The 14,296-nt window shown below is 45.2% G+C and overlaps 1 protein-coding gene across 1 annotated transcript in view; it reads left to right on the top strand.

The window, feature by feature from the left end:
- The window catches only part of SH3TC2 (SH3 domain and tetratricopeptide repeats 2), an 82,010-nt gene extending 76,688 nt beyond the window's left edge, over positions 1-5,322 (top strand). The window contains exons 17-18 of the mRNA XM_015412636.1: positions 3,815-4,011; positions 4,907-5,322. Of these exons, the coding sequence (XP_015268122.1) occupies positions 3,815-4,011; positions 4,907-5,098 (389 nt within the window). The 3' untranslated portion in view covers positions 5,099-5,322. The remainder of the gene's footprint in view (positions 1-3,814; positions 4,012-4,906) is intronic.
- The last annotated feature ends 8,974 nt before the right edge of the window (positions 5,323-14,296 follow it).

Here is a 14,296-nt window from a genome sequence, read left to right on the forward strand (position 1 = left end):
AGGAGGTATACTCACTATGTAGGAAAAGCTGTTGGGGCAGAGTGAGCTTCCTGTTAGTGGAAATAAGCACATGGCGCCCTCTGTTGGAAATTAGATATATAGATATGGAGCAGAGGTCCATCAGTGGCTATTAGCCACAAGGTATAGATAGGGACTCTGGGGCAAGTGATGCTCTGTCATCTTGGTGCTTGGGGGGTTCAATAGTGGGAGGGCTTCTAATGTCCTGGCCCCACTGGTGGACCTCCTGATGGCACTGGTATTTCTGGCCACTGTGTGATACAGAGTGTTGGACTGGATGGGCCTTTTGCCTGATCCAACATTGGCATCTCTTATGTTCTTATGTTCTTATTGTACCTGTCGGAGTTCCCACTCCTCCTCAAACTCCACCGTCTCCAGGCTCCACCCCACAAATTTCCAGGAATTTTCCAACCTGGAGTTGGCAACCCTATCTCCTTCCCAGCCAACCTTCAACCTACCGTTATCTGCCCCTGATCTCTACCATCTGGAGAGCAGTTTTAATTCTGAGTGATCTCCAGCCCTCACCTGGAGACTGGCAGTGATTCCCCAGGAGGAAAAGTACAGTCTTTCTCCACAGTGGAGACCAAAGCAATCATTCTCCTCTCCCCCTTTTGATCTGCACAACAACCCTGTGAGGTAGGTTAGGCTGAAAGTCTGTGACTGGTCCAAAATCACCTTCTCAACTTCTACAGCAAGAACCTGGGTCTAGCAAATCCTGCTCTGAAGTGCTAACTTCCACACCTAGGGTAGCCAACCTACAGGTGGAGCCTGAAGATCGCCAGAACTGAACTCCAGACAACAGATCTCCCCCCCCCACCCCAGAGAAAATAACTGCTTTGGAGGGGGTGAGCTCTATGGCATTCTGTTCAGATGAGGCCTCTCCCCTCTTCAAACTGGCTTCTGTAGACTCCATCACAAAATATCCAGGAATTTCCCAACCTGGAGCTGGCAACCCTAGTCAGGCCTGGCCCAAATTAGTTCCTCACAAAGCCCTGGACAGGGTTTCCTTCACCTTTTTACTTACAGAACCAAGCTTGGTTGCCTAGCAACAGCCACTGAGGGATAAGTTAGTCCCACAGGAGCGAACCCAGCCCCCAGCCAATAACATGCGAGTAGTCTTGAGTGGCAATTGAATGGCCAATGGCTGATGGAGTGCATAGCACAGCCAATGGGAGAGCTGGAAATGGCCAACGTGTAAGACAATTATATATATAGGATTATACTTTATAAAATCACAACACAAATTGTTGCATGTGAATACAAGTAATACCTGTTCATTCTCATAAATGGAGATGAATGGTTATCCACAATTATAAATATCTATGGCGCTTTACATGGTATTTTTCCATGTGGGCTTTTTTCCATGTGGGCTTTTATGTATATGGGCTTTTTTTCCATGTGGGCATTTTTCCACATGGGCTTTTTTCCTGTGGGCTATTTTCCAGTCACCTTGTATATTTAAAAAGTAGTTTTAAAAATAAATTTGCTAAGACTTGCAAATATTATTCTCCTTTTCTTCTGATCTAGAGCTGAAGAAAAAGATATAGCTTTGCACTGATTTTATGAATCCTAGGAAGGGAAGATGTTTAATTATTCATGGCTGGAAATGTAGCTGGTAAGGGAAAGACTGTAGAATACATTGTTTATCTTTAATCAAAGGATTCCTATATCCCAGCATGAAGAAATTTAACAGGTCAGTGCAGACATGATTCACTGCAATCAGAAAATAAGATTGCTGACATTATTGCTGTCTTCAGTAATCTAGGTATTACTCGCCCAAAGAAACAGATATAGGTTCCTGCCTAGTAGAATCTATGGATTATGTGGATTTCTCAGGCAGCCATTTAATAGGAGTAGCAGTGCCACTGCTTGACATGGTGCAATATTCCTATTTCTGTTCACAGTCTTTCCTCACACTGGCTGTGTGTCCTATGTTGTCCTCCAGTTTTAGAAGTGAACTTCACTAATTATGTTTGGACATGGCACACCTGCCTGACTGTTGCTGCATCTGACCCATCCGCTCTGTGATGTTTCCTAAGGTCCATGTGTGGAGCTTGCCCTTCAGCCCTTCTATTCTTTGCTGTGGACTGTTTTGCTGGTCATGGAAATAATGCATAGTAGTGATCCTGTCATTTGAAAAACCACAGAATAAATTAATTCATTTTAGTACGCAGTGGTACAGACCATCACACAGAATTTCTTTTTGTTAATGGAAAGTTGACTTGAAGTTGGCACGGATGTAATCAGTCCAATTGATATCAGCCTTTTTAGAGGTTAGAATCTGCATGGACAACACCCTGATTCCATGCTTGCTTAAGTCAGAAGTAAATCCCACTAAGATCTGTGTAGCTTACTCCCAAATAAGTATGTCCAGGATTGCCCTGCATCCTGAAGCTGAAACTATAAGCATACTGACTAGGGAGTAAATATAATTGAATGAAGCATGTCTTACTTCCAAAAAAGGATGCCTAGGATTGTACAGTGCACTTCCTAAAGCTGGGAGCATAATAAACACTTTCTCCCATGTAAGTGTCAAAGCAGTCAGAGTGGCTCTCTTCCTATTGATCAGAGGTGCTTTTCTGAGTAAGCCCCCTTATCTTTCTACTTATCTTCACATATTTCTCTCTCACATTCTTTCATCAAAAGTTTTTGGAAGTATTTATATCCTGCCTTTATGGTTGTTGAAGTGGCTTACAATATCTCTCCCCCCCCCAGGCTAAAAAGTAGATGGCTAAAAATTTTTTGAAAAGCACCAGCATGAATCTCAAAATTTAATAAGCTGCATCTACAGGCAATAAAAGCAAGAGGACAAGACAACTTTTGAAAAATCTTTATAAAAACAGCCACTCCAGCACAACAATTAGTAAGTAAAAGTGCATAGCATAAAGGTGATAAAGGCAAGAGAAACAGCATCCTGGGAATGTGGTGATCAGATGCCAGAAGTGCAGTGGGATGGGAGGGGGTGGTTAACCCTTTCCTACCTTCCATTTTTCTGCTCCCCCCAAGAAAGATGAAAGGTGTTGGGTCAGCTTAGCCTAGCGGTTCCTTCACATCCAGATCAGATTTTATGAAGATTGACTTTCATTTTTAAAAAATCAGGAGCCAGAGCAAGAGATGCAGACACACGTGAGTAAGTGGAAAGATAAGGGATGTACCATCCCTCAGGAAGTCATTTCCATGCCACAGGAAGACGAGCACTGTGCCTGCTTCAGCCTGCCTGCAGGAGAAGACACATTTTAATCAGCTGCCAGCCTTAGGCAACGTGCACTGTGATCCTATGGGAAGTAAGCCCCGCAGGGACAGAAGGCAGTGAGTTTAGGATTGCAGCTTTAGGGTGCAATGCAATCTTCTGCATGCTTACTTCAAAACTGATTCCTCTGAACATACTGGGACTTGCTTCCAAGTGAACCTCAATAGGGCTGAGGTATTACCAGAACAGAGTCTGAGCATTTTGTCCTAGCTCCTGGGTCTGTGGCTCTCCTGACTGATTAAATCCATGACAGTCTCATAGCTCGATGGCTTTCTATTAATCAGTTGTGATGTGATGTTCCACACACCAATGCATAATGAAAGAAAGAACAAAAAGGAATAGCAGCAAGCAGGCGCATTGGTGCTGCTACAGGATCAGGTCAAGATCCTCTGAAACTGCTAAATCCTGGAGGAAAGTCAGAGGGAGGGAAATTGGGAAGGATCTTTAATTTATGCAGCCTTCATTCACCGAGCTTGTATTCATTCATTCATTCATGATCCTCTAGGAGGCTGCAACATCACTTTATCAGTGCTTCTTTCTTTCCAGGAGATCAGTTACAAGAGCTGGTTGCCTTTCACCGACTAGCCACGGTGTACTATTTCCTGCACATGTATGAAATGGCTGAGGACTGCTACTTGAAGACGCTTTCCCTGTGCTCACCATCATTACAAGGTGCTCAAGAGGCCATGTATTACTCCAAGGTTTACTGTCGCCTGGGCGATCTGACCCTGCACAAATTAAAGGTGAGAGGCAGCTGCCTATGGCAGATCCCCTGCTCCATCTCTCTGAAGACCCAACAAGACTGTTTATCCTTGAGAAACAGGTGCTAAGTTTAGTCTGGCCTTGCATTTTAGAGGAAATCTATCAGGAGCTCATTAATAGCCCACAGTTATCAGATACCTTTGCATGAATTGTGCATGAGTTGTCCCAGTAAAATTCCTACCATTTGTGGGGATGTCTGTAACATGCCGTCATCACCTAGCTTCTCCCTTATTTCAATACCAGATTTCAATACCAATACCCATCTTCTCTGGGCCTCCCAAACCTCCTTGATCTCAGTATTTGCTTATCTTTGCAGCCTGTAGTCCTATTGCCTTCTGTTTTGAAACTCCATCATATCCCCTCTGTTGTTTTTGCCTCCTTGTTATGCCTTTGTCATGGCATCCTCAGAGAATGAACCCTTGACCATGCCTCCTAGTTTTGTAGCAGCTGAGAAAACAGCTGCTTCCTTCTGTCTCTTTCAGTAATTCTCTCTTGTGGTACACAATCCTAATCATTGCCTTTTACTGGTAGGAACCATAATGTGCTTGCTAAAAAGTGTTGCCACTGCAAGGGCATGTCTTGGTGGGTCACAGGCAACCTGGGTGGCCAAATCTGCCAAACGTTACTTGAGGCACAAAGGTATTAATTTCAGGAAATGTGGACTTAGAAACCAGCAATTAAAGTTGGTCACATTAGGAATCTGTGTTGGCTTCTGGGGGGTAACTGTTCCCTCTCAAGTGACTTCATTGATTGATTTCATGACTTGTTTAAGGGGCCAGGGGAAGATCTAATATATAAATAAATGTCCATTGATCCCTTCATTACCATCAACAAGCCTTTTTCCTCTCCCCCCCCCCACTGGTGCTTTACTCTCAGGATGAGCAAGATGCAGCCAGTTACTTCCTCTTGGCTTTGGCTGCTGCCACTGAGCTCGGTGACCAGGCTTGGCAAGGCAAGATTCAGGAAAAGTTGGCTCAAATACACAATGCTTCCCAGTGGAATAAGGGCCCAAGAGGATGGACCACGTATCGGGCCCGGTGGCTGAGTGAAGGACGACATGCTGTATGACAGGTCACATCGTATGGTTTGAGTGCTCTCAGACTTCTGAGCCAGAAGAAGTAAAGTTTATCTTACCTCAGTGCCAAAAAGGCCACAGGTGCCTTCTAAACCAACGCAAAGGGGAGAAATATGATCCAGTGTTTCGAACTCTTGCATTTCATGAACTGAGCCGTGAGAAAATCTACCTGCTGTGTGTGGAGTCATCTAAGGTTCTATCAGCAACAGCAACAATACAGGCCTTATTACATATAGAACACTGTGCAGATGCTCCATGAAGAGCCAATTGAAAGCACGAGGTGGGATGTAAAGAAATGCGAGTCTGCTAGAAGTCTGTGTTTGGAAAATGAAGTTGATCCCTAGGGGGAAAAAGCATGAAAAGGATGTTTAACATGCATCTCTTCCTCCTTATTGTCGGAATGGAGAGCATTCTTTCACACTCCCTGCAGGTCTGGCATGAGCTGATGGCCCACTGAGAAAGAAGAAGTTCCAGTCACAGAAAATGAGATTCTGTGTCCATGTATGAGTCATCACATATCTTAGTATCTATTCAGTTCTATTTTCCAATATTGGCTTTGGTAGTTTCTTGGTGCTAATGAGCTGCATTAAGCACTGAAAACCTATAGATAGCAAAACCCAGAAGTGAGCATGCACAAATCGGGGCCTTAAAGAGAATGCATGCATGATGGAGGAGAATAGGGGTGGTGATGGTGGTGGTGATAGGCAATCACATAAAAATCAGGCTCAAGGCACGTTCTTCAGCTGGTCTGCAAGCCCATCTTCTCACCCAAGCTGATAAAGAAGCATACCAAGGAAATGAATGTTGGGTGAAGGCCCCTTTCTGTGTAGTCTGTCCCTTATTCCTTCCCTTGCTGCCTGCTCCTTGTGCTGCAGCAGAGGAAAGCAATTGCTGGAGTTATCCACCTTCATGCCACTTTTTGTTACTTTATCCCAGTAAGATGGAAAAGGACAACATGGTAGTAAGGGAGGAAGTGGGTGTGGAAGGGCACAACAAAGTCATTTTAAGTGACATTCGATTTGTCCATATGCTCATCTCTCAGTTAAGTTGTAAGGGCTTAGAACACTCTAAACATCCTCTTTATATGTTTACACCTGCCTTCTACCTACAGTGTCTTGTCAAGTCCTCAAAAATGTCACAGTAAAAAAGCTGAGGGAGGCTTTAAGGATGAAGGCGGAGGAGACTTTTGTCTGAAAGTAAGGGTTTATGTACAGGCCAGTGAAGCCCTCCCTCACTCCTGACAATAACTATGTGGCTCAGCCTTCCTGCCCCCTAGTTTCTGACTGAAATAGGTGCTGTGGAAGCCAAACTTGGCCTCAGTCTCATAACCCTTTGTTGAAAAGTTCAGCCTGTATCATCCTTTGAACAGGTAAATGTGAAGGATGACCTTTATTAATGCCTGTAGCTGGCAAATCTCCACTGGCCCTGAGGGTGATGGAAAATGATTCCTGAGTACCCACAGAGTGTTTGGGGTGGTCTATAGTCAGCTGTTCTCTGAAGGCCCCTTTACTGCTGCTTAGCACACTCTGCTTTATTGACTGAGCCTCCATGCTTAATGTTTCTTGTCGTTTTTACTGAGGCTGAGAGAACTATCGCACAGGCATGCCATACTCTCAAGAATGCTTCCAGTGATACTGAGTTTGGGCAAGGTAATGGTAATTATTAAAGTAAAGGTAATTATTACTCTGAATAATTTCAAGATGGAGTCAAGGATCCTTTACAAGCAGACAACGTTTGTTTTTGAGCAGTTCTGCCCAGTCATCTGAGCTAGTCACATGCTTTTTTAAGAAATGGGAAAACTGAGATTCTCATGATGCTTAATGTTGAATCTGTTTCCAGATTCCACACTTTTGCAGTAATCCTGCAGCCAAGCCAAAAACATACAATTTAATGGATACCAAGGAGGAGGGGAGGAGCCAAGCCTAGATGTCCTGTGTACATCCTCAATGATCTGGACATGGCCAGTCATGCCAATGGAATAAGATGGCCAACTGGCTTACTGCAAGATGGCTGGCTCTAATTTCACCTTAGATTCTTAGATAAGACATCTTTGATGGAGGTGAGGGTGGTTCTATTTTTGTCAGGGGCATGCCTTTGAACCCTTTCTCATTTTACAAAAGGTGCTGGTGACAGAGGAAGTATGAGTTATCATACTTGGTTTTATCTCGATGAACTTTCAAAAGGGGGAACATGCACATCTACCCCCACCCCACCAAAGGAGATAAATGAGCTGTCCTCATCTTTGGACCACATGAATCTTCCTGTGGAATAAATGCTGGTAGAGTAGCTCCCCCCTCTTTAATATAATGGAAGAACTGCAAATAGTATGGGGTCCTTTGAGTTCATCTTGCTGCTGGCGGAACCCTGGACACAATCTTATTTGCCTGCTTTATTTGTGAACTTTGAATCTCTTCAGGAAGGCTGGGTGGCATCTGGCAAGAAACATACAAAGAGGTAACTGGAACAGTAAGAGCAGAGAAAAAGAGACAACACTGCCTTTGTGGAACCACCTACTGTGTGTGTGTGAAGTGCCTTCAAGTTGCAGCTGACTTATGGTGACCTCATAGGGGTTTCAAGGCAAGTGATTAAGCAGAGGTGGTTTGCCATTGCCTTCCTCTGCAAAGTCTTCCTTGGTAGTCTCCCATCCAAGTACTGACCCTGCTTAGGTTCTGAGATCTGATGAGATTGGGCTATACTATACCATTTCACATTCCAACCATCTGCTAGCCCAGGCATGTCCAAATTTGAACAGGTAGCGATCTATTTTTTCCCGGCCAAAAGTGCCGGTGATCTACCACCATGAAAATAAAGTTTCAAATTAGTTTCAAATTAGATTTTAACTCACTAAAGTTGGGTTCCACCGCCCCCCCTTTATAATGCACCTTCTGTCATTTACTGGTAAGCAAAATAAGCAAGAACAAAACAGAGAGACGAAGATCCAGAAAGAACTGCAAACCAGGAGACCAAGTGGGGCTGGTGATCTACCTCTGACCCCTCCGTGATCTACTGGTAGATCGCGATTTACCTGTTGGACATACCTGTGCTAGCCTATATCAAATGCTACCATGGATTACGATAATGGATTCGATTCCTAGCTTTCCTCTCCCCTCAGCAGCCATTTCTGATCCTGGAAGGTTGACTCATGGGATTCACTTGGGGTCATGGGACCACATGGAATATTATATCCATGTAGGTCAGAAGGGGGAAAAAGTTGAAATCATTCTCTTCTCTCTCTAGCATCAACAGAATTATGGACGAGGCAAGAGGGAGGGATTTTGCCCCCTCCCTCCTTCCCACTGTAGGCTCCATACCCACATGGCTATTGTTCTACATGTGTTCTGCAACCCCAGGAGTAAACTTTACTGAGGAGGTTGGAAAGGACTGCTGGGAGGAGGGAAATGCCGGAGAGATATTTGTTGATGAATCACAGGAGCTGACCTAATAATTCTAAATGGTGGACTGAAGAAAATTTGGAGAAGAAAATTTCTGCTAACAGAAAAAATAGGATCACGAAACTGCAGGGAAAATCGGGCAAAGCCGCAGGTCAAAATGGGCCACGCGGCTTTGAGTGGGAAATTGACCAATAGAAGCGGGGCAAAGGGAGGCGTGACCGCAGCGCAGCTCTTCTGTGAAATCGGTCCTGGTGTTCTTGGGGATCCTGTGTCACGCAGGAGAAGCATTTTGGGGAACGTTTTGTACAGCAGCAGGAGGGGGAGGCAAAGAAGGCCTTGATGGAAATCCATTCCATCAGTATATTTTTCATGGGATCTAAGTCTAATTTATTGAACTCATTGGGCTTAGACTGGAATAATACTGTATGGAATTGCACTGGTAACAGCCAAAGATATGCCCACAGAACAAATGTTCCAGCACCTAAATAACTAAAAATAACTAAATAAGTAATATTGTATCTGATGTATTTTACAGTCTATTTTGTGATTCACCCTGCTTGCAGGGAGGGCGAAATATATATTTAAAGAAATAAATAAAATAACTAGGTGGGAGGGTTTATACTTCAGTGGCTGAGCACATGCTTTGCATGTGAAAAGCCCCTGTTTTTAAGCTTGGTATCTCATAACTCCTGCCAACCTAGCAGTTCGAAAGCAAGAAATTGCAAGTAGATAAATAGGTACCACTTTGGTGGGAAGGTAACAGCATCCCGTGCGCCTTGGTGTTTAGTCATGCCGGCCACATGACCACAGAAACATCTTCGGACAGCGCTGGCTCTTCGGCTTTGAAACGGAGATGAGCACCGCAACCCTAGTGTCGGACTCGACTGGCTTTCGAGCAAGGGAACCTTTACCTTTACCTTTAACTCTCATAAAAGGTATTTTGAGTGGGAGAGCAAAGAGCTACTACCCTTCTTTGAGACCATTCAGAGCCATTTTCAGACTTGGTATAACACAGCTTCATATGTTCATAAATGATGCTGGATGCTCTGGTGCTGATTTGCTGGCTTGCTATGTGTAATTTTGCTTTCTCCTGTACTAGATCATACCACTAGAGGGCAATAAAAGCAATTCTTCCAAGTAATGTTTTCAGTCATTATTGAGAGCAAGAATTTGAAATTAATAAAGACCTCTGAGCAATCTGAACTTTAAAAATGTGAAAAGTACGCAAACGGAGAGTGATTTCAGCAAAGCGTACTTTATTCTATCCGGAACAAGACAACTTTGGCCGGCTCGCAGGCCGGCTTATATCCCCCGAGAAACTGCCACCCAAAACACACCCCTACTTCCCTATAGGTTATTTACAGTGGCCAAGAGTCCCATAGGCTCTCGGCCGGGAACCTAGCCCTCTGTTTGGAGCGGGCTAGGATCTGCATAGTCCATTGTCTCTTGGAACGAAGCTCGACATTTGTCTCTGGACTTGTCTGGACTTGTCTGGGCTTGTCTGGACTGGATACATTACAAAATGCATCTGTGAGATGCTTTCTGACTAGTCATGGTCAGAAGCATTTTTCCTTTTGGGCCATTTTTTCAATTGTTTAAAAGTCCTAAACAGATTGCACCAATATTTTCTACAAATATAGGATTTCGCTTCCCCCACTACCAATTTGTGTAAAAACCAATTGGTAGGGCAAAGACTTGCTACCTAAAATGGCAAGGAATTGGGCTTCTTTGCCTAATGGGGAGCTTTTTAGAATAGTTCTGACAGGTTCCGTTTTCACTGAATAGCATTTTTAATTATTATAGAGATAAGGTAAAATAAGCTAAAATATGCAATCATAGTTTAGGAAGCCAGAAAATAATTTCCATCATCATCATCATCATCATCATCATCATCATCATCATCATCATCATCATCATCATCATCAACAACAACAACAAGTGGGGAGCCTCAAGAGACTTGCAGGAGCAGCTATCCGATTCCCCCACCTCTGCTTCTTCCCCTCTCCCCCACTTCTCTCACACTCCTTCTCCTTCCTGCCACCCCTTTTCTTACTCTCTCTTTCTTCTCTCCATGCCTGTCGCTTCCTTTCTGTCCCCTCCCCACCATTTTTTCTGCCCTTGTCACTCTCCCAGCCTCTGACCTACTTACTCCCTCCCACAGCAGCAGCAGCAGCCGCTCTCCAGAAATCATAACTAATTGCCCAAATACAGAGATCAGTTTCTCTTAGGGTTGCCACCTCCATGTTGGGAAATTCCTGGAGATTTGGGGGTGGAGCCTTGAAAGGATGAGGTTTGAGCTTGGAAGTGACCTCAGCAGGGTATAATACCATAAACTCCACCTTTCAAAGCAGCCAATTCCTCTGGGGGGACTGATCTCTGTCATCTGGAGATCAGTTGTAATTCCAGATCTCCAGCCCTCACCTGGAGGTTGGCAATAGTAGTTCCCCTGGAGGAAAGGACTGCTTTGGAGGGTGGAGTCTATGGCATTATATCTGTCTAAAGTCCCTCCCCACCTCACTCCCACCATCCCCAGGCTCCACCAGTCAAATATCCAGGAATTTCCCAACATGGAGTTAGCATCCCTGTCAACTTCCCACCCAACAATCTACCTTTATCTGCCCCTCTGTCTTCAGCTGTCAATCTCCTTTCCCCTTACAGCTTCTTTTGAGGAAAACAATTGTTTTTCTCCACAGTGGGGACTAAAGCAGTTTACATTATTCTCTCCTCCTTTTTATCCACACAACAGCACTATGAGGTAATTTGGCTGCAAGTATGTGACTGGTCCAAAATCACCCAGTGAGCTTCCACAGCATGATGGGGATCTAAACCTTGGTCTCGCAAACCCTACTCTGCTGCTCTGACCATTATACTACACTGACATTCATAGGGTGGCCACTGTTGAACAGTAGCAAGCGGCCAGGCCTAGCTGAATCATGCAAGTCAGGTGGTATCAAGTCACCCAGAGGGTGCTGCTAGACCTAAGGTTGCCAGCCTCCAGGTGGGACCTGAAGATCTCCCAGAATTACAACTGAACTCCAGACAACAGAGATCTGTCCCCCTGGAAAAAATGGGTGGATTCTGTGGCATTATATACAGCTGAGGCCTCTACCTTCCCCAAACTCTGCACTCCTCAGACTTCATCACAGAATCTCCAGGAATTTCCCAACCTCAAGCGGATAATCCTAGTCCCAGGCCCAGCCTGCTATTTAGCCCTTCATACTGCACAAGGAATCCTTCCCAAACCCAGATCCAGTCCTGATTTTTGCTCCCCCCCCCCAGTCTGTCTATCTCACTGTTGATGTGGCAGGGCCTGGAGCAGATCCCTGCTGCAGCCATTTCAAAAGGTAGGGAGAAGGGATTCAACTGTCCCTGAGGGTTTTTTTTAACTTTTTGGATTTTTCTGCAACCCCACGGAGTCCCTTGAGTCTGTAGAAAAACCTTTTGGGGAAGAGTATGCCCCTTATCTGCAGAAATAAGTATCCACACTCAGAGGGAACTGTTGAGAATTAGATATATAGATTGTTTTTGGAAAGCACAGTAGCAAATACAGGGGTCAAACTAGACATCCCAGAGGTGATCCTTTATCAGGTTATCCTGTATGCTTCTTCTAAAGGCTGACAGTAGCCACACCTCCCCCCATTTGGATTGGGACCCTTGTCCCCATGTAGATCCTCCACCTGGAGCTGCTATTTGCAAAAAGGGGAAAGGTAGCAACTGGAGTCCTTCAAATTAGGAAAATGGCATAGGGGAAAATGTTAACCCCCATTGCCACAACCCCACTCCACATTGAAGTGGGGCACCACTTTTTAAATTTACTGGATATTCTAATAATAGATCTGTGTTGCCCCCCCTTACACTCCATATACATGGGCTCACTCATATATAGAACCAAAGGTCGATTGGGGGGGATCGTGAGGGATCGCCGTTCCCCCGGGTGAGGTGGGGGGGCAGGGCCAGGAATCGGATGGGCCGGTGACCCTGCTCCCAGCAGGCCTCACTACTGCATGGAGGTCCACTGCGAGGCTGAAGACGTTTGAGCGAGCCAGGGTAACGCAGGGTAACACTGCCACCCGGCCATCTTAAGGGTGTGTCTGTTTGTGTGTGTGTGGGGGGGGAGATAAGTAGCTGTGGGGTGCACGAGAAGGTGATGCTGGCGCTGCTGTTTCACTTTCAGTGGGGTTGCGCCAGGATGGCGTGTGCTCTGCTCCATGGTGACTGGCGCTCAGGAAATCACGTCAGGGCTGGCATCCGCCTGCTCATGTTGATGCAGCGCGAGAGAGTAAATCTCCTTGCCGGGCAGCTCTGCCTCCTTCACTGTCTTCTCAGCGCGAGGAGGGGACGGGGGGGGGGGACAGGGGCGGGGGCGGGTTTTTCCATGCCTGGCAGCCGCTGGCTCCTTGAAAGTAGGGCGAGCGAGCGCACCAGGGCTGGCGGATGGCAGCCGCAGCAGCAGCCTCTGCGCCTGCACAGACCGGCTGCCGGCTGGGGGACAGGGAGCGGGTGCGTTGGGCCAGGCAAGCCTCCCCCGGGTTCCCTTCCCGTGGTGGGCGGTGGCTGGCTTGGAGCCAGGTCTGCAGTGGTGGGTCTCGTCTGGTGGGCAGGAGGGGTCGCCAGTCCCACCCCTCCTTCCCTCCTTCCCTCCCGTGCCACTTACCTTGGCCCTCCCCAGCAGCAGGCAGGAGGCGCCCGGGAAGGAGGGAGCCCCTGAAGCGGGCGGGTGAGGGGTGGGTGGGTGAGCGCGTAGCCGGGGCCCACTGGCGGATGGATGTGCGGGGCGTCTTGGGCGCCACTTTTGCAGGGGAAGGCGGCGCCAAAAGCCTTGCATCTCCATGACCGCCGCCGCCGCCTCTTTCTCCCTGAGTCCGGCGGCAAGCTCAGCACTTTCTTTTCTTTTTTTTAAAGTACCCATAGGTACACTTTTATTAATTTTTCTTTTATAATCTACAACAAACAAATCTACACACTACAAACAGACACTCTACTACACATAACATGTATACCAAGAGTACAGTTACATTATATGCTTATATCCAATTATTTAATTAATAGAAACGCTCTATCACTTTCCATTCTTCTGTCTTCTGTGTTCTCAAGTCCATTGTGCCATAATTGCCTAATCTTCTATTGTACTTACATTATACCAATCATAAAACTTTTTCCATGTTTTTTGAAATGTCCACTCTTTGCTTAATCTCATTTCTAAAGTCAGTTTATCATTTTCTGCTGTTTCAAAAAGTTTATTCACAAACTCCTGTTTCGTTGGTATCACCATAGTTTTCCAATATTTGGCATATAAAATTCTTGCAGCTGTCGTCATATAAACAGTCAAATACCTATTCTCTTTTTCATAATCATTTGGAAATATATTCAACAGCAAGACATCTGGAGTAAATGGAATCTTTGCTCTTAGTATCTTCTCCATCAAACTATGGACCCATTTCCAAAACTTTTTTGTAACATCGCATAGCCACCACATATGATAAAATGTGCCCCTTTTACTCTTACATTTCCAGCATTTATCAGAACAGTTAGTATTTTGCTTAGCCAGTCTATCAGGTGTAATATACCATCTATAAAACATCTTATACATATTCTCTTTATATGTTATAGCATTAGTCATTTTAATATTTTTCTCCCAAATCTGCCCCCAATCTTCCAGATTTATAGTATGCCCTAAATTCTGAGCCCATGCAATCATATTATTCTTCACAATTTCATCTACCATTGTATCATCCAACAAAATTTTATATATTTTCTTTATCATTTTACTATCTGCCGTTAACATAACATTTTCCAGTT

Source organism: Gekko japonicus, unplaced genomic scaffold, assembly GCF_001447785.1.
Source record: "Gekko japonicus isolate JY-2015 unplaced genomic scaffold, Gekko_japonicus_V1.1 scaffold222, whole genome shotgun sequence".
In the NCBI taxonomy this organism is placed as follows: domain Eukaryota; kingdom Metazoa; phylum Chordata; class Lepidosauria; order Squamata; family Gekkonidae; genus Gekko; species Gekko japonicus.